Below are 20,299 nucleotides of genomic sequence, written 5' to 3'. Positions count from 1 at the left end.
CATCCATAAACAATTTAACAATTAAACAGAGAGCAGATATGCACCCACCGCGAATATATATGCAATTCTTTGCATCAATGGATTTGGAATATAAAAAAATCTAGCTCTGGTACCAATTGAAGGAGCTCTTAAACAAAAGTATCCATGAGCGGGTCCGAATCTTTCCTACTTCATTGTGATCGAATTACCACACACACACTCTAACAACAGGTAGGCATTGTAACACTAATTATAGGCATGCCTTAACAATTATAATACAACAAATTGAGTAAACGTACCAGTTGAAGATAATCTTCACTCGAACTCAATCCAGCGGATGCGACACCTCTACGCTTCTTATCGCCCAGCAATAAGTCGCCTAATAACACCACGATCGTCTACACGAACGACAACGCATGAACAAGCAGCAACTGGGACGACACCACCATTCGAAGCCCTTGGTATTCTCGGAGTGAGAATCCAAAGAGTGGACTTTGATGGAAATGGTAGAGGAAGGAGGAAAGGACGATCGTGTAGAACGAACAAGCAAGTGGGAGATAGTAGATGACTATCGTATAGTCGGGTGCTTGTCACTTAGAGCAAAGTACATGATCGTGTAGGTTTTACTAAGCGATTGCTTAGAAAAGCTCGGCGCGCTAAGCAACCATTTAGAGAAGGTGAGCGATCATTTAGAAAACGTGTGCGATCATTTAGTGCGCAGGTGTGCGATTGTTTAGGCGATGGACGCTATCGTATAGGCTTTCATCTAAGCGATCGTGAAATTTCCACACCGTGAGTGAAATTTTCAAACTCTTTACAAAATGAAACAAAATTTCATTTTATTCTTCAGTTACAATAACTGAAATTGATCTTCCCACTTACGCTCGATTTAGGAGAAATTCCCGGTCAATTATCACATAACCGACTAATTAATGAATGAATGAATATAATCATATTATATTTTTAACCTATAGTTTGATATCATATATCTATTATAGTAATTTCTCCTCTACTTGGTATAAATCATATGTATATCTAATTTCCTCCAAAATAATGTATCTCATATATTTAGTCAATTATATCATATATAATTAACCAGATCAATTATATCATATATAATCGAACTCCCTCTTATCAATTTGAACATTTCAAACTGACCGAAAAACTTATTCTCGACTTTATCCAAGCTACGAAGGAGACCTTATGGACCTGTGACTCGAAGCTTCAACGGTACGTGAATAGCTGACTAAACTCTTTAGCCACGAGATCCACCATCTGGTAATTGCCAGACATTCCACTAAAGACCAACATCTGAACTCTTCTTACCATAGATATATTTCTGTGTCCATCGGATATAACCAATCATGAGTACGATGACCCTTCATAGATGCTCGTAAGTACAGCTTGTCCAATTTACCGTTTTCCCCTATAGTTACATCTCACTTCTTAAGTTCCACTGATTCCTCTAATAAACAATATAACATAGTCCACTATGTGTGAACACTTCTCAGGCCAAAAGAAGGTGTGTGGCGCCACATCATTCAAGCCCTGGAATCAGCCCTTAAGGGAGTTATCTATCTATTGCCCCTGCTTCAGAGAATGAGTGAATTCCATTTTGTGTAGCTGAGTTCCCAACTCCCATATCAGACGAATCCCTAAAATGGTAGGTTTGAGTCGGCGACCTGGCCACTCGCACCCATGCAAATCAAAAGACCGCCCTCAATGACAGAAGTTCCCGACTCACTCAAGATTGAGGTCATGTTACTTATGGTCATCCTAGTGAAGTGCAGTCTCTATCATGAACGGTGTTATATAACGAGACTAAACATTTCGTGGTCTGGTCTTATACAAACTCTTTCTATAGGACGTCCTCGCTTGCATGTCCCCTACATGAATGATCAGGATTAGACCATCTGTGACAAGTCACAACATTTGTGACCATTCCACAAAGCGTGCCGCATTTGTAGCGTTACCAGGATAAGGTTTCCCTCCTATATCCATATACTACAGACCATTTTGGTTATCACTTAAGACATGATCCACTTATATGTCATCGCATACATGTTTAAGTTACATATAGATAACTAGGGATTTTAGGTTTATTGGTTTGTGGTAAAGCAAATAAAACAAACAACTGAGCAAAATCAAGAAGTGGAGTAAAATATCATATATTATACTTCACAATTATTCGTACAAACTACAAGACAAGAGACTTTAGGGCATCAACCCCAATAGAATAATCATCACTAAAACTGATGAAATATTCATACCCTTCTTGTACCTTGACAGTCATCATACCATAAAGGTCTGAGCACTAAGGGTTCTTTGGCTTTTTAATACTTTTTCTTATAAAATATCTTTTAGTCATCTTATCTTCAAGATAAGACACACATAGTGTTAGAAGATTGTCTTCTAACTTATTTAGATGATCACTTTTAACCTTTTTCTTAATCCTATTAAGACTTATGTGACAAATTTAATTGCCAAAGATAATTACTTGAAGAAACCTTTGCCTTATGTTTTCAGCTGTTTAAATATCTAAATATTTGAAATGGCCTTCACTTTGGTTGGTTTTAACATAGAAGTATAACAAATAAAAATACTTCTTTTGCTAATGAACATTTCAGTTATAACAAAAGGATACTTTTAAGACCATTTGTTCTTTACAAAAGATAGATACAAAATTTTTCAATACATTAACAAGAAGTTCATTATCTAATAATGGATCCATCTTTTGATAACAACTTCAGGAACTCCCACTGGTTTTTCTAAGACAACCTCCCTTATTCATAACTTTGAGAGCTATCTCTTCTTTTGCAAGCAATCTTCAGAAACTGATTTCCTTGTTTTGTTTTTTTCGCTTTCTTTTCCACAAGGTACTTCGGGCAGCTTCTCTTCCATTGCCCATCTTCTCTATAGTAAAATCATTTTCCTTTATCTGTAACTTTAGCCTTGCCTTTGTGGCTTGTAGAAGCCTTCTTTTTCCCCTTACTATTTTTTATCTAAACAGTTTTATTCTTAGAAGAAGAAGTAGAGTCAGGCTTTATCTTAGAGAACGATCCTCTTTTATCAGCAGTGGCAACATTTACCTCTGCTTCCTATCCCTTAGTTCTTAAGATGGATTGAAAAGCCTGAAGCTCATTGAGAAGAGTGGTCAGGTTATATTCTATTTTGTTCATCAATGCGTTAATGTGGAATTGCAAGAAGCTTTTTAGAGGAGACTCTAGAATAATACTGACTTGACTTTTCTCGTCTATGACAGCTCTGTTTTCTTTTGCCACATTGAAATGGACCATCATGTCCAGGACATGTTCTCTAACAGAAACCCCTTATTTCATATGGTAGTTGTATACGTATTTGATAACATTATGTCTAAAGCAGAAGGACGGTTGTCCAAACATCCCCTACAGTAATTCCATAATCTCTTTAGAGGTATGCATGTTATCATGTTTCTTCACCAAAACATCAGATATGATGGCAAGAATATAGGCTTGGGCTATTTCATTTGCCTTTGTCCACCCGTCATATGTTTCCCAAACAGTTCGATTTGCATTTAAGTTAAGGATTGGAGGACATTCCTCAGTTAAAATAAATCTGAGATCATCTATTACCACTATCGTATTCATATTCAATTTTCATGTAGCATAATTGTCCCCAATAAGTTTATCAGAAGCCAACAACTATATTAATGAGCTAATCATTCTGAAAATATAAACAAATTCAATTAGTGAATTGCCTTTAAATCCAATCATATTTTAGCAAAGTAATAATGTACCCAAAAATTCATTATTTTATTTGCAACAATACTATAGTGAGTCAGAATAAGTGTTACTGAGGGGAAATCAAATACTCCTTCACTAAAGCAAGACATTTTTTTACTAAATACTATCTCCAGAATAACAATTATTCCTATAGTCATTTAGTTACCGTTTTCGGTCAAGAACTTACTAACACTTAGTAATTCTGTAAGTGTAACCTTACATTTTCAGACTTTAGAGTTTAGCGGCCCCAACGATGCTACCAATTTAGAGAGTCAAGGTTGGGAATCGACCTAAGAAATCCTATCCATTCCTGGAGTTTGAGTTGTTCTGAATCCCATGTTACAACCCTTCGAGGGGATAGTCATTGTAAAACAACTAGCGTAGATCACATAAAGTTGAAAAACAAATGCAAGATAGGAATCTCACGATCCAAACTAATGGAAGAGACTACAAGACACGTTGACACACATCCTTCACCCACTTACTATGAACTACTTCCCCTATTCATCATGTTATTGACCCATACAAACACTTTTTGAATGGAGGTCACTCCCAGGGTAACACGAAGTCAAACGTGAATCTCACAGTATGAATTCTTAGGGATGTGAGAGCTAAGAACAACATATCGTATATGTTATTGGTCTCCCGCTGAAGTGTTCTATTAGATTTGGGTAAAAATTTACTTAGGTATGTTCCAGCTTATTAAAACAACCTAAGTCTGGTTGATTTTTCAAGTATAACGATTATATTTGGAATTAACCTACAATGTCTAGGTGATAAACTAGTTTTAAGACCTCACATCGCTCACCTATGCTCATAAGATTGGGTTAATAACGCTCAATTATTCGGCCATAATCTCTAGGTAGGAGATGTTCTGTAGACCGTTAACTTAATAACCTCCAGTCTTTGATAGGATTATATGCTGGTTGAGTTTGTAACCAATGTTTTACAAGATAATAATCTATTTTAACTATTAAAATAAGTTGTTATTTGTTAACCTATGTAAGCAAGCGACTTATCTTTGTTATGGATTTTAAATGTGAACCCAATTTTATAACTACTTATAAAACTTTAGACATGCTTAGCCTCCACAACAATCATCAAGCATTATAGGATTTAATATAACATCTTATATTAAACACTTGAAACCTTAAACATGCATACTATATATTATAACTCTTTATAACATACTTTTAGTGCATGCAACATGTTTCCTGTGGTGGGAATTTAAATCTACAAGGCATGCTATATGCATGTACAAGATTTATTTAATTATAACATACATTCATAATGCATAAATAATTAAATATACACTGTTATAGACCAGTTTTGGCATTTTAAGCAAGCAAATAGCCTAAATTATTACAATTAATTATCAAAATTGGCTTCAAGAAGCTTCTGGACCACTCAAACTGACCCGAATCGGACCTCCAAGGATTGTAAACAGGTTGAACTAACCTAAAATGGGTTGAACTAAACCTCCCAGACCTGAACTAGCTAAACCGATTCACTTGAACTGTCGGTCGGGTCACATGTGCGCTTTTTAAACTGGATGAGCAGCGTTGCAACACTTCCTCCCAGCGTTACAACACCTCAGGTTCTTGAAGAATAGCATTGCAATGCTTCCTGGCAGAAGCTTCACTCCCAATTTTCTACTGCTGACCTTCTTTGCTTCTTTCTTCAATTATAACCTAAATGCAACTCTATTGACTCCAATTTTCAGACCCTTAAGCACACATTAAGGCCCATAAAAAAAGAGCCAATTACAATAATTAACACTTAATTGAAGAGAATTTAATGTCAAAACTGGATAAAACCATATTTGTCCATCATTTTCATACATCATATGAAAATCATCCACCAAGCTAAAATTAACTTGAATTGAGTGTTTAAATCATACTCTGATACCAATTGATGGAGTTAACATGCAATTGACGGAAGAATTCATGATCATTAAGCACTCTTATTCATCAATTTTAGCAAATTAGTAAGCATGTTCATTTCAGAAAAATAGGGTTTTAAGAATTACCTTTGAAGACCTTTTTCAAACTTCAAATTTAGCTTGATTCTCCTATGCAATTTGTAGTAGACCACTACATGATCTTTTCTACTATTCTCTTGAACCTTAGATTGATTTGTGGGAATCAAAATAAGCTAAATTTGAGGGGGGGAAAGAGAGAGAAGTCTGATTTTCTGCATAAATATGAAGAACTCTTCTTCAATAGAATTTTTTAGAAAAAATCACTTGCACGGCTCACTTCTCAGCTCAAATTTGTCAAGTTTTATTCAGCCTTTTCATGCAATCACATTGCATGAATTGAAGACAACAGTTACTTAGTCAAATTTGAATGGAATTGAGTGGAAGATGTGGTGTAGTAAGTGGGAAAATCCCAATTTAGTGGATTTCTTCAAAAATAATTTTTCTATTAATTTTGCAATTCTTTTTCAAAATATTAAATTTTAGCATTAATTCATTAATTAATCTGAATTTTCATTAATTTTACAAAAAAAAAAATAATTCAATAATTAATTTTTAAATAAAATTAATAATTAGTTAAATAGTTTAATTAATTCTATCAATTTATTATCATACATTAAACTAATTAAACACCAATTCCACAACCATGAATCCTTATTCATGTAATTAATCTTTAAATCGAATTTAAGTATTATTCAATTCTCCAATTTCTTTAATTCAATAATTAAACGTGTAATTATATCACATATAATTACTAATCTTTTGATTCAAATTTGAACGTTTCAAATTAAACTCATCACTCTATTATAAGGTTTAATCCATCTGTGAGCTAGTAGGGGACCTAATGGATTCACAGATCATGGGCCTCAAAGATTTGAAATTAATCAGCTAAACTCTTTAAACTGAACTAATCAACATTCGTTAACTACCGGGTCACTCCCTTAAAGCCCAATATTTGCACTCTCCTTACTGTAAATATAATTATGTCCACTCGATATAATCATAATTAGTAAGTTAACTCTTCACAAGTCGTTAGTAACAACGGCTGGGTCAATAGCTGTTTTATCCTCGAGATTACCTCTTGTTCTTTAAGTTCCACTGGTCCTCTAATGATCAATTAGTTTGTGATCTAATCAACAAACTAAGTCCCTCTTAGGGCAATGAGAGGGTGGGACCCCTTGTTCAAGATCCAGAATTAGCACTTAAAGGAACAACCTCTCTACTATCCCCAAAAACGAGTAGGAGTGAATTCCATCTTGCACCCTACGTCCCCAGCTATCTACTCGATCTTACCCCTGAAATGGGAGACTTATTATGTCGACGTTGTTAAATCAACCCTCACCCATGCAAATCTAAGGTTAATCCCAAATAAATAGGAGTTCATAGTTAGCTTAGAATTAAGGTCAAGTTACCTAGGTCACCTCTTTGACATAGTGAGTCTTAAATAGTAAACAACATTATAAAGTAAGAATGATTAATTTCTTGGTCCGATCTTATACAAACTCTTTGCATAGGACGCCCCCACTCCTATGTCTCCACATGAACGAATTAGCATCACTTCGTTTGTAGCACTTTACATAAATTGTAACATTTACAAATTGGGTCGTATCCGATAGTGTTACCAGAATAAGGTACCCAACCTTATTCGTATATTATAAACCATTTTGGTTATTTACTCGAACTTGATCCACTCTTATGTCTCCACATAAAGTTCAAGTACTCATGTAACAATAATGGATCTTTAATTTATTGGATTTCGATTATTTCTAAAACACACTAGGTTCATACACTCAATAACAAACTTATTGAATCAATACTTCAATAACATCTTTATTGATCAACATAATAAGTTTATTAGTTACAAACCACGAGTTTTAGGACATAAAACCCAACATTATGTGCATTGCACGTATTTATTGACCAATATTTATACTATATATCAAGGATGGAAAAATCACAATTGTGGCTATATATATCACAAAAGTATTGCCAAAATTGTGAAACCAATAGAGAAACATAAGGGTTAATTTTTTTTTCTAAAAAAATCCATAATATCGCTAATTTCGTCGATCTATCATTTTGTGGATATATCTATTGATATCTTTATAGAAATGTGGAAATACTGTTGAAATATTGTGAATAAGTTGCCAAAATATCATGGATATATAGCCTAAATATTGTAGATATATCGTCGACATGTCTTCCGATTGTCTTTGTATGTCTTTTTTTTCTTTTTTTTTTTTTCTATTTCCAACTTTTTTAGTTTCTAGCCTTATCTTTAATTCGAAATTTCTCATTGTCAATATTGAATTTGAAAAAAAAAAAAAAAAAAAAAACTACCATAAGTTTGCAATCGTAAATTAAACCTTTTGAATTGATATGAATTTTGCTTTTTTGAAATGACACATGTGTGCTGCAAAATTCCACATACAATTACTTTGGAAGAGCAACAATTAGATCAAGGACAATAAAGTCAAGGTCAAGAAAAAAATGAAGGTGATGATGGTAAATCCTAAACCCTTTCATTCATAGAAGAACAACAAATGATGATGCTCAAGTTGATGCATACTCACTTGTTCCGAGTATAGAGAGAATAAGTCTGGAAATTTAGTATGGACATGGACAATACGCTTGTAACAGTAATAAGTACGGTCATTGCAATAATAACTATAGTGATCATTGAAGTGACTATTGTTGTCATTGTTGCAATCGTTTGAGCGATTGCGTTAACCTGCCATTTCTTCGCTCCTGTGTAATTAATTGCGATGCCTTGAATTAAACTCATCATCGCAGTCATCTGGCTCTGCAGGGATGCAATGGCCCCGTTGTTTGCGTCATTATCTTTAATTCTAAATCTTTGATCGCTTTCTCATCAATCCTCATGATTTTTAGAAATGCGATCAAGTATACTCTTTGCCTTCTCATATGTTTTGTCGAGCAGACCACCAGCGGCTGCCGCATTGGCAGCGGTCTGCGAAGAGGGATTCAGTCCTTGGTAAAAAAATCTCCATTTGCAGGCAGTCTGGTAAGCCATTATATGGATAGTCTCTTACCAGCTGCTTGAACCTCGCCCAGGCATCGTTGAACGATTCGTCATCTTCTTGTTCAAAATTCGTTATTAATTTCCTTCTCCTAGCATTTTTTGTTGGTGAGAAATACTTCTTCATAAACTTTTCTACCACCTGTTCCCACGAAGTTATCTCCTCCAGTTCAAGAGAATATGCCCATGTTCTTGCCTGATCACACAAGGAGAATGAGAACGGAGTGAGTCGAACTTCCTCGGTTGAGATGTTCGGGAACACAAAAGTGTTGCAGATCTCTATGAAGCTCCGGAGGTGGGCGTGCGGGTCTTCGCCATGCCTTCTCCAAACTGCCCAGCAGCCTAAATCATCTGCAATATTACCGGCTTCATTTTAAACCTCAATCCATCTAACGCTGGCCTCATGATTCCTGGAGAGAAATCATAGAGGTTGGGCGACACATAGTCCCGAATGGGTCTATTGTAGTCATTCGCCAGAAGGATAGGGTTGGCCATTATATTATTCGCGTTTGTGGCCTTTTTTGCCAGTTGTTCCGCCATTCTTGGTGTTCTCTCTTATTATTGGGGTCTCTTAATCTGTGTTGAAATGTTCTCTCAATCACCGAGTCGTAATTCGCCAGAGATTGAGAGTCTGCAAAGAAATCAGAAAAATTACCATTAGCACACTATTTTGCCAAAGTCCCCAACAACGGCGCCAAAAACTTGATGGTTGTTTTTATGAAGTGGATTATGGATGATATGCGATGGTGAAATTGTGTTGAGCACTCAAGTTTCCTCAACGGAATCCAAGTGAAAACTCCATTGAGTTTCCTGGTAAGTCTAGGGTCGAACTTAGGGACTTGTGAAAACAGGTTGCGATGGTAATTTTTATGAAAACCTTGCGGTAACCTAATAAATCAATATTTGTTGAAGTTTGTTGTTTGCGGTAATGAAAAGTAAACAAATGCGGCAGAGTTTGAAAAGAGTTGATAAATGGAAGATACGATGAATATGCGGTGAATGGATTGAGAAAGGTTTCGGCTAACACTTCCTAGGATGCGTTCATACCTTGCGATCATGCAACATGCACAGTGTGAATGCCACGGCTTCTAATGCTAGAACGCATGCGATATATGCGATAAGTCTATAGGACCTAAACATAAGCCTCTATTCTTATTTATGCGATGACAGAATGACACTTACACAAATAAGGCGACCACATAATATCATTCCCATCTCTAGGATGCATGTGATGCAGGTTGGCAAACAGAGCTTATCTCTAAGTTCCCATCTCTTGTTTATACAGTTCTAATCTAACTCTCCCGAGCCTAGATTCTGACCTAACCTTCCCAAGCCTAGATCCTGTCCTTAGACTACCCTTCCGAGTATCCCTAATGGACGAATGAAGCACACATAAATACAAGATAATTGCAAGCAATGAAGATCCTAGGTCATGTTAGCTTAGTTCTTCTCAACCCATTCGACTAATTTAGTTACTCATGCGTGCTAAGAGAGTGAACAGATGTAGAATAAGAACTTCCATTGTATAAATATAAAGATGAAGTACAAGACAACAATGCAAGAATAGAATAAAGAGCTTGGTAGCAATCTCTTGCTTCCCAGGCTTTTACACCGTCTTTTCTACTCGTGTTCAAAAGATAATCTCGCTCTCGCGAGAGTCGGCCCGCTCTTTGCTTCTTTGCCTTAGGGTTCTCGCTTGAGTTGCCCTGAGTGATCTTCCGGCGTATCGACTCTTCCCATGCTCCACTTTAAAGATAAAAGAAAACTATGGACAAGGCTAAATTCTAAATAAATTTATCTAAGTATCCGAACTCCTTTTCTGAAGGATGTGGTCTATATTTATATAGCTTCGAGGTGAAGGTGGCTTCTTTTTTATGATTGCACAGATAGGATGGCTTTAATTCCCTGACTGGTGCACCAAATATTTGTCACCGAAAAGCTGAATGTACTTATTATCGTTAGCGGCTGTCAACTTAATTCGGATTCGACTGTCATCAGCTTTCTGTCCCATCACGATTAATTATGCTTTTCACCCAAATGCACCCAACAAGTTGCGCTGACCAAGTTGCACTCCTTCTTGAGCAAATGTTGCGAACACAATCACCGCAAAGCCTTACGGTTGTGCTACGCTCGACCAATGATTTCTTATGATCGCAATTTTCACCTTGCGTCAACGCATATTCTGCATAAAAATACAAAAATCAACTGTTCCTATGCGATGAACGCATGCGACCGCAATATAATGAATTTAATGCTTTTTGGATGAAATCTAACATATTTTATCAACGCAAGCCAGCATGTTTAAGAACTTAGCACTAAGATAAAGTGCATTTCTACCTGTTATCACTAGCTACATCCAAAGGGGTGTATTTTTTTTCGTGCATGCATATGATATAGACCATAGATATGAAACATCATGTTATTTGCTCTGTTAAAACTATTTGAGTTGAAGGAGTTACACAACGAAGTGGTAAATCTTTCCATGTTTGGGTGTAATGTAGATCTACATAAATATGAAAAATCACAATCTAACGATGGATATATATTTGTTCGGATAATCACATCTTTTACCTCATTGCAACTATTCAAGCAGAAGTGATACACGATGAAGTGGTATATCATTTTGAGTGTGATTTAGAGCACATACATGAAACATCATGATCTAACAATTGAGATATGTTTAGCTAACAATCATGTCTTTCTCTTTAAATCGTTACAACTATTTGAATTAAGCAATGTAAAAAACTATTAGGAAAAATACCTTTTTAGTCACTGAAGTTTGAGAAATAGGTGCAATTAGTACTTGAATTTTTAAATTAGCCATTTTAGTCCTAAAGTTTTGAAAAATAGATTTTAACGGTCCCTTACCTTCTTTTTCTCATTTACTACTATTTTCTTTTATTAATTTAATTATGAATGGACATTTTAATTCAAGGTTAGGTGAATGACCCTCATCATTTGGCCTTTTAGACTTGGTGTTGGGATTGGTGTCCTAATTCTCCCGGAGTCTCGTACGTAAACACTGTACATATTGTTATGAATAAAATAAGAGTTATTTTATTTTGCATTTACTCATATCCAATAAACAAAGCTCCATGGTTATTGATGAAAACTTAAGCATGTATATGAGATATACAAGTGGATCTTGCCTTAAGTGATAACCTAAAAAGGTTTGTAGTATAAGGATTAAGGAGGGATACCTGATCCTTGTGACACTACGAATACGACCCTCTTTGTAGAGGTTTACAAGTGTAGTGAACTACACAGATGGTTGATCCTGACCATTCATGTGGAGATATGCGAGCGGGGGTGTCCTATACAAAGAGTTTATATAAGACCGGGCCACGAGATGATTTGTCTCTTTATATAACGCTGACCATAAATGACATGACCTTAATCCTGAGTGTTTTGGGAACTCCTGCCTTTGAGGGGGTCCTTTGATTAGTATGAGTGAGAGTGGCCAGATTGTCAACTCAACAAGCCTACTTTTTTGGGGATTTGTCTAATTAGGGAACTGGGAACTTAGTTACACAAGATGGAATTCACTCCTTCCCCGAAGCAGGGGTAAGTAGATAGATTGCTCCCTTAAAGGTTGATTTTGGGTCTTGAACATAGTGGCCACAACTTCTCTTTGGAAGAGAGGACTCAGTCATAGTAGGATTATGACTTATGTTCATTAGAAGAATCAGTGGTACTTAAGGAGTTAGATGTAACTATAGGGGCAAAATGGTGAATTGGCCCAGTTGTACTTACGAGCGATCTGTGAAGGGTTATCGCACTGTTTATTGGTTGATATGGACACGAAATATATCTGTAGTGAGAAAAGTGCAACTATCAGTCTTTAATGGAGTGCCCGATAGTTAACGGATGGTGGATCTCGTGACTAACGAGTTTAGTCAGTTATTCACGTACCATTGGAGCTTTAAGCTACAAGTCCATAAGGCCCCCTTGGTAACTCAATGGATTCAAGTTGAGAATCAGTTCTTGGGGTTGATTTGAAATCTTCAAATTGACAAGAAGAAACTCAATTATATATGATATAATTGGTGTGATGTATGAGATACATCGAGTGGAGGATTAATGTAAATATGATTTACATTAAGTACCATGAAATAGAAAAAAAACTATGGTTTATATATTTCACAAGATGAAATATTAAAACTATAGGTTATAAATATAATATGGTAAGTTGATTATCATATTTATTTATAATAATATTAATTATTTGATAATTATCTCTTTTTCTCTAACAACCAATTAAGTGGGAGCTTATTGGTGGTTTCATGGTAAATGTTTTTCTAAATTTGGTTACTTGATTCAGAAAGAACCTCACGGTAAAGCTATCAAGTGAAAAGGTTTCACTAAGTGATAACATTAGAGAGACTAAACGATTGTGGACATTATCTATACGATAGTTCATCAGTTGGCCGTAGCTAAACGATCGCGTGACATTGATAGACTGTCATCTTCTACATGATTGAGCACATCGTCTATACGATAGACTGTGTCATCTCCCACTTGCTCAATCATCTACACGATTGTTGTCCTCCTGTCTCTTCCTCTAACCGAAATCATACAGAGCCCACAACTTCTGGATTCTCATATCGAGAATACCAAGGTAGCCATTGTGGTGGTGTCCTCACTCAACTCGATTGAGTTCGATATTTTGGAGGTTGTTCGTTGGATTCGTGTTGTTCGTGAGGTGTTTGTTGTGGATCGTGTTGTTGTACCGGTTGTTGTGTTTGAGCGTTGCTGTGTTTTGGACACTTGGAGACTGATCGAGGGAGTTTGAAGAATGAGTCTTCAAATGTATGTATATTCTATCCCTTGATTATCTTGTCAGCATGCTGTAATTTCTAATTGTTGCATGACCTGTTAGTTTTCGTTCTTGTACTATAATTGTGTATGTTCAATTTCGAATGGAATTTGGAACGATCCTTCCGCTGCTCATGGAATTCCTCATGTCTGATTTCCTACGCTTTGATATCCTTTTTCTCTATTAGTTAAGAGAAAAATAAGACCTCCATTGTTTGATTTAGTTTTCGTTTATTCAGTAACTGAAGATTATAGTTTCAAATTTGGTTTCCAATCCAAAAAATCCATTGTTTGATTTGCAAAATTTTAAGGTATGAATTGGTTCGTACGTCAAAATTATCGTAGATGAGATCATGGTTGTTCATGCGAAGGGGAATAAGTTCAAGCGATTGAAGGTCTATTGTCACTAGTGCTAGTCGTGTTAGTTTCCCTTTTCCAGTCCAAGTCCCGCTCACTATCTCTTCTAAAAAAAGTCTCAATTGAGATCCCAATGGATGTAAGTTGTAAATCTACAATTCTACACCCAAGTGCTTCTTCAAGAATTCATTTCTACTATCGTCCCGGTAAAACATATAATGTACTTTGTCCATATGCCAAAGGTTAAACTGAGACATCCATTATCGAGATGAAAGATATTGATGGACCTCTTAAATCTATTTTTCAAAATTTAAGGACTAAAATGATCAATTTGAAAATTTAGAACCAATTGCACCTATTTCTAAAAATAATCGAAGATTAAAAAATGTTTTCTCATAGTTATTTGATAATTAAAATCTTTTAAATCTTTTTTATACGGAGTAAAATAAATTATAAATTTCACGTAGATCACATCCGATCACATCCGTTGGGGACTAGTATATTGAAACTAAGACTTTTTCATAATTATTATTATTATTTTTTTTTATAGAAAAGGTCTTTTAAAGTTTTTTGTTGAGATATTTTTTACAAATAAGTTTCAAATTTGATTATCTATTCTTCCTGAAGACCGTCACTGCCAACCGAAAAAAGTTACCGTTACCGGTTACCTACGGATTCCCGACTTGACCTCGTCAGATGCGCCACAGTGCATTGCGATGGACGGTTGAGATTTCGTAGGTAGATTTTATCTCTAGGGTTTACCCACAACTGCCCACATATATAAAGCCTTACGCCTTCTTCCTCTTCCTCTTTCTTTTAGTGCAGTTTCATCTGCCCTCCAAACCCTCGCGTTTTTTGTTTCCGTCTCTTCCTCCGTTGCTCTCTACGTCACGCGCCGCCCCGTTTTCCGGCGGCTAATCATTTCTCCACTCGGATCCTTCCGATTATCTATCCGGTTCTCGTCCTTCCCTCTCCTTTTTTTTTTCACTATCTTTTCTCATCCTGAAAAATCAAAACAATTATTCGTTTGTTTAGGAGTAGGAAGATTTTTCGTTGGGGGTTGTTCATTTTTGCTTCAGTTTCTATTATCTTAAGGGTTTTTGTTATCCTCCCCGGTTGTTCGTTGCGTTTTGCTGGCCTTTTTTGAGTGTCTGAAGATTCGCCGTTCATTGATTCCTTCTAGGGTTTGTTTCTGAATAACAAAATTAGGAGAGGGAAGTGAGGAGAAAAAAAAAAAGGCAAAAAAATTAATTTATTGAAAGATTCTTTTTGAACAGTAGTGAAATTATTTCCAGTATGGCGGCTCAGGTGCAAGCTCAGCCTCAGAATGCTATTTCCGGCGTCAATCCTGCGGCGAACGGTGGTGCCAATTTTGTGACTACTTCTTTGTACGTTGGAGATCTGGACCTGAATGTCACGGATTCGCAGCTTTATGACATTTTTAATCAGGTGGGTCAGGTGGTTTCGGTTCGGGTTTGCCGAGACTTGACGACCCGGCGATCTCTCGGTTATGGTTATGTCAACTACAGCAACCCACAAGATGGTCAGTTCGCTTCACTTTTTTTTTCACTGCCCTCTGTTGTTTAATGTACTTTGTTTATTGTATTAGTGCAATTTTCGCGGTGAACATTTCTTGTTCGGCTGATTGTTTGGCTAGTAAAATGCAGAGTTGATGTCTTAATATTAGGGTGGATAATTTCTATTAATTAATTGATGTATCAAGATATTTGAGCCATACGAATACCAAAAAGTTAAGCTTGTAGCAATCTAATGTAAGTCGGGGAAATTAGTGCTGCCAAAGTGGATTGCTGTTGTAAAAGGTTGGGTGGTTGCTTTCGGGGTCTAACGAATAATGTTTACTGTTTCATGGTAATTTCCTTCTATAAGACATGTAAAAGCCAGCCTGTTTGTTTTATTCTATGAAGAACTGGAACATGCGCCTGTTTGGTGGACTGGGAGATGCTGAGGGTCATTTTATTGCATTATGATGTTTGGTCTTCACTCTTCAGGATATTAATTTTGCATTCTACGGTTTTGAAGTGCATCTGTTTAAAAAATGATCAATGCAAATGTGCATGAATACATCTTATGTCCTATAGGTTTGGCTCTTGGTTCCAACGGGATGATCTGAAGCTAGCCTTGTGTAGCTGTATATTTTAAGTCGATGACTGCTAGTTTCACCACTGGGCAGATCTGGATATGTTACATTGTGATGCATATTTTATGATTTCAGATAGCTTTGAACCAGAAATTTGATACAAAAATCTAGTGTTATTATTGAAAACTCTATGGTGGCATGTCCTTCATTGAATGGCAAATGTTCCATGTAAAATCAATTATTTGTTTTCATTGCTCTACACTTCTAGCAATTGAATTGTTTAAGCTTTTATACTGTTTTTTGAAGCACGGAGGCCTTCTTTTTTATGAATTGTCAATGTCCAAAATATGGGTCCAACATGCTAAAACCTTATTATTTATTCTTGATTTTGAACACAAGAGGGACACACACAGACATTGCAATGGATACACACAAACACTTAAAAAACCCCCAAAACTTTCAAATTGACAATGGCATTGGATGGGGTGCTTGGTGTCGGCAACATTGATCACAAGAAGTAGCAGCAAAGGGTGGGAGATCGGACAACTTCGACAGTGGCAGTGTAGAGAGAGAAGAATTGGGGTAGGAGGTTGGAGAGCAAGGGGTGGCTGTGGATGTGAGAAAAGCAGAATGTTGGATGGAAAAGGGAAACATTATTTAGGGTTGGGGTTTTTACTTTTAAATGGGCTTTGGGTTTTATTACATTCCATGTGATGCATCCATTGGGTTTTTATTATTTTTTTTGATGCCCTTTTCTTCTTCTCTATTGTTCTTTATAAAAACTTTATTTTTAACAATTAATAAAAAACCAAAGCAATTTTGTGTTTGATCTTTTTTAAGCTTGATAAAATAAAATGTGTCCTCCGTTTTCAAAAGTTGGTCATCATGTCCGTGTATGTGCTCCTTAGATATTGATGGAATTGGAACGAAGATTTTAGGACTTTATTTAGGTCCTTGCCCTTTCTTGTCATTTGACAAGCAAATTATATTTCAAATTATCATGTGATCCAAAACAGTGATTATTTCATATTTTTATATGTCATTAAACTTTAAATGGCCACATCCTTTTTTCTAATGTAATCCTATTTTGCTTGAACAGCTGCAAGAGCATTGGATGTGCTGAACTTTACCCCTTTGAATGGAAAGCCTATTAGAGTTATGTATTCTCACCGTGACCCAAGCATTCGCAAAAGTGGGGCTGGAAATATATTTATCAAGGTATTAGTATTTTTCATTTTTATGAATAATTCATGTTTATATCTTGTTCGTTTTATTCAAATTGTTTATTTGATTCTGTTCCTGAGTTAACTTTGCACTTTAATTTTTTTCAGAATTTAGACAAGGCCATTGACCACAAAGCTCTACATGATACATTTTCTGCATTTGGTAGTATCCTGTCTTGCAAAGTGGCTTTAGATTCCTCTGGCCAGTCAAAAGGCTATGGTTTTGTGCAATTTGACAATGAGGAGTCTGCTCAGAAAGCAATTGAGAAGCTGAATGGCATGCTGTTGAATGATAAGCAAGTTTATGTAGGACCCTTTCTTCGTAAACAAGAAAGAGATGGTGTTGTTGACAAATCCAAATTTAACAATGTATTTGTAAAAAATCTTTCTGAGACAACCACTGAAGAGGATTTGAACAAAGCTTTTTCTGAATTTGGGACACTCACCAGTATTGTTGTGATGAGGGATGCTGATGGCAAATCAAGATGCTTTGGATTTGTTAATTTTGAAAATGCTGATGATGCTGCTAGGGCAGTTGATGCCCTTAATGGAAAGTTAGTTGATGATAAGGAGTGGTATGTTGGGAAAGCACAGAAAAAATCTGAAAGAGAAGTTGAGTTAAAGCACCGGTTTGAACAAACTATGAAAGAGGCAGCTGACAAGTACCAGGGGGCAAATTTGTACATTAAAAATTTAGATGATAGCATTGGTGATGATAAGCTTAAGGAACTGTTTGCTCCATTTGGCACAATCACCTCTTGCAAGGTTGTAATTATATTGAAGTGTAATTCATTGCACTGCCTTTTGGTTTAAGCCTTCTGTAGTTAATGTTTTATGGTTATTTTGTGTGTTTCAGGTCATGCGTGACCCCAATGGTATAAGCAGAGGTTCTGGATTTGTTGCATTCTCAACCCCTGAAGAGGCATCTAGAGCTGTGAGTAGATATGCTTATTATTTATTTATTTTTCTATATATGCCTGTGATTAATGATACAAAATATGGAAGGATTGTAATAGTTCACTTGGTGTAATTGATAGCTTATTGAGATGAATGGCAAAATGGTTGTTAGCAAACCATTGTATGTAGCACTTGCACAGCGGAAGGAAGATAGAAGAGCCAGATTGCAGGTACTTCCGCTGATGTTTTCATACTTGATACTTGGCATTGCCATTGCCGTTGTATTGTAACTTCAATTGTCAGAACTTGGCCTTAAGACATATAACTCTTTTAATTGCTGCTTTCCCTTTTTGGTTTTTATTTGCGTCAAACATTTCGAGTCACGATTTAATGGCTTTTACTATGTTCTGTAGGCTCAGTTCTCTCAAATACGGCCAGTTCCCATGGCTGCTTCAGTTGCCCCTCGGATGCCAATATATCCCCCTGGTGGTCCAGGTATTGGACAGCAGGTGTTTTTTGGTCAAGGTCCTCCTGCAATGATTCCTTCTCAAGTAACTACTTTCACCATACCCTTTTATGAACATTTTAATTTCAAATTCCCATCTTTCGTTTTTGCACCAAATCAGTGGTCAATTGTATTGATGTCCTTATTTACTCATGCATCTGTGACTCAATCCTTTTATCCTGCCTTCTGGAAGGCGTGGTGTGCATATGATTAGCCACTTTCTGAAGGTTTGTTTTGTTTATCTTACGGGTATTATTTTTGCCAGGGTGGCTTTGGTTATCAGCAGCAGCTTGTTCCTGGTATAAGGCCTGGTGGAGGACCAATGCCAAATTTCTTTGTTCCAATGGTTCAGCAGGGTCAGCAAGGCCAGCGCCCTGGTGGCAGACGTGCAGGAGCTGTCCAGCAAACTCAGCAGCCTGTTCCAATGATGCAACAGCAGGTTGGTGATTTTTCTATCCTCCTTTTCTTCCGTCGTTGGCTTCTTGTGTTATTTAATGGCTGTTTTGGTTGGTTGGTTCATTGAATGATAGATGTTGCCTAGAGGAGGACGTGTCTATCGCTACCCCCCTGGAAGAGGTTTGCCTGATGTACCCATGCCTGGTGTTGCTGGAGGCATGTTTTCCGTTCCATATGATATGGGAGGTATGGCATTGCGTGATGCGGCACACTCTCAACCTATCCCTATTGGTGCTCTGGCTTCTGCTCTGGCAAATGCTACACCAGACCAACAGAGAACAGTAAGCATTTTCTATACTATAAACTCAGCAGGGTTCTTGGATGTCAGATAGTTCCTGTTAAGCATGTACAAACACCTTCACGAAAGTTTGGGCTATTGTCCAACTTTGTGTCTTAGATCTTCGAATTATACTGTTGAACATGAAGTTTAACTAAAAAAATGGAATGTAAGTAGATGTTCCATTTTCTTTTCTTTCAAAGTATATCTAAGGGGTTTAGAGATCTTTTATAGTGTAGTTGGTGGTGTTTAAAGTCTTACTGCCTGTGATTAATGTTGTAGATGCTGGGAGAGAATCTTTACCCGCTAGTGGAACAGCTGGAGCCTGAAAATGCGGCCAAGGTGACTGGAATGCTTCTGGAGATGGATCAGACTGAGGTTTTGCATTTACTCGAGTCCCCAGAGGCTTTGAAGGCAAAAGTAGCCGAAGCTATGGAGGTTTTGAGGAATGTTGCCGCAGCTCAGCAGCAACAAGCTGGCAATGCAGCGGATCAGCTAGCTTCTCTGTCGCTGACTGAGAACCTCGTGTCGTGAGTTGCTTGTGTGTTCATAAAGCTCCCCTGATTCATGAAAAGAAACGTGTAGTAGTTGTGTGATACGATTGACTGGTTTGTTTATTTGTGGAGACTGCGGTACTGACATCATATTTGTTTGTACTGGTTTTTATCTCCTGAAGACTGCTGACATTTTCTTTTGTTTTTAGTTTTTGGTACTCTCTTTTTCCGTAGGATGAAGGCTTTTTGTTTTTGTTTTTTTTTGTTTTTTTTTTTTCTGTTTTAACATTAATCCGAGGTAGTGCTACTGTCTTCTGTTATGTGTTTCCCCTATTTTCCCCCCTCCCTCTGTGTGGTGTGACTAACACGAGCAGGCAAGAATGGTTTGTTGTTGGCTTCATTTTAGATTCAAAAAGTGG

General features: G+C 36.7%; 1 protein-coding gene across 1 annotated transcript; it reads left to right on the top strand.

Moving 5' to 3' along the window:
* Window positions 1-14,706: 14,706 nt before the first annotated feature.
* LOC120081338 (polyadenylate-binding protein 2-like) lies at window positions 14,707-20,200 on the top strand. The gene is made up of 9 exons (XM_039036097.2): window positions 14,707-15,473; window positions 17,128-17,246; window positions 17,360-18,016; window positions 18,108-18,185; window positions 18,289-18,378; window positions 18,562-18,699; window positions 18,919-19,092; window positions 19,184-19,390; window positions 19,669-20,200. The coding sequence occupies exons 1-9, from the start codon at window positions 15,227-15,229 to the stop codon at window positions 19,918-19,920; spliced, it is 1,962 nt and encodes a 653-aa protein (XP_038892025.1). The 5' UTR covers window positions 14,707-15,226; the 3' UTR covers window positions 19,921-20,200.
* The last annotated feature ends 99 nt before the right edge of the window (window positions 20,201-20,299 follow it).

The sequence above is a fragment of the Benincasa hispida genome, chromosome 1, assembly GCF_027475165.1.
Source record: "Benincasa hispida cultivar pf3 chromosome 1, pf3_genome.v1.1, whole genome shotgun sequence".
In the NCBI taxonomy this organism is placed as follows: domain Eukaryota; kingdom Viridiplantae; phylum Streptophyta; class Magnoliopsida; order Cucurbitales; family Cucurbitaceae; genus Benincasa; species Benincasa hispida.
The sequence above is the reverse complement of the archived record's forward strand: the minus strand, read 5'-3'. Positions and strand labels throughout refer to the sequence as shown.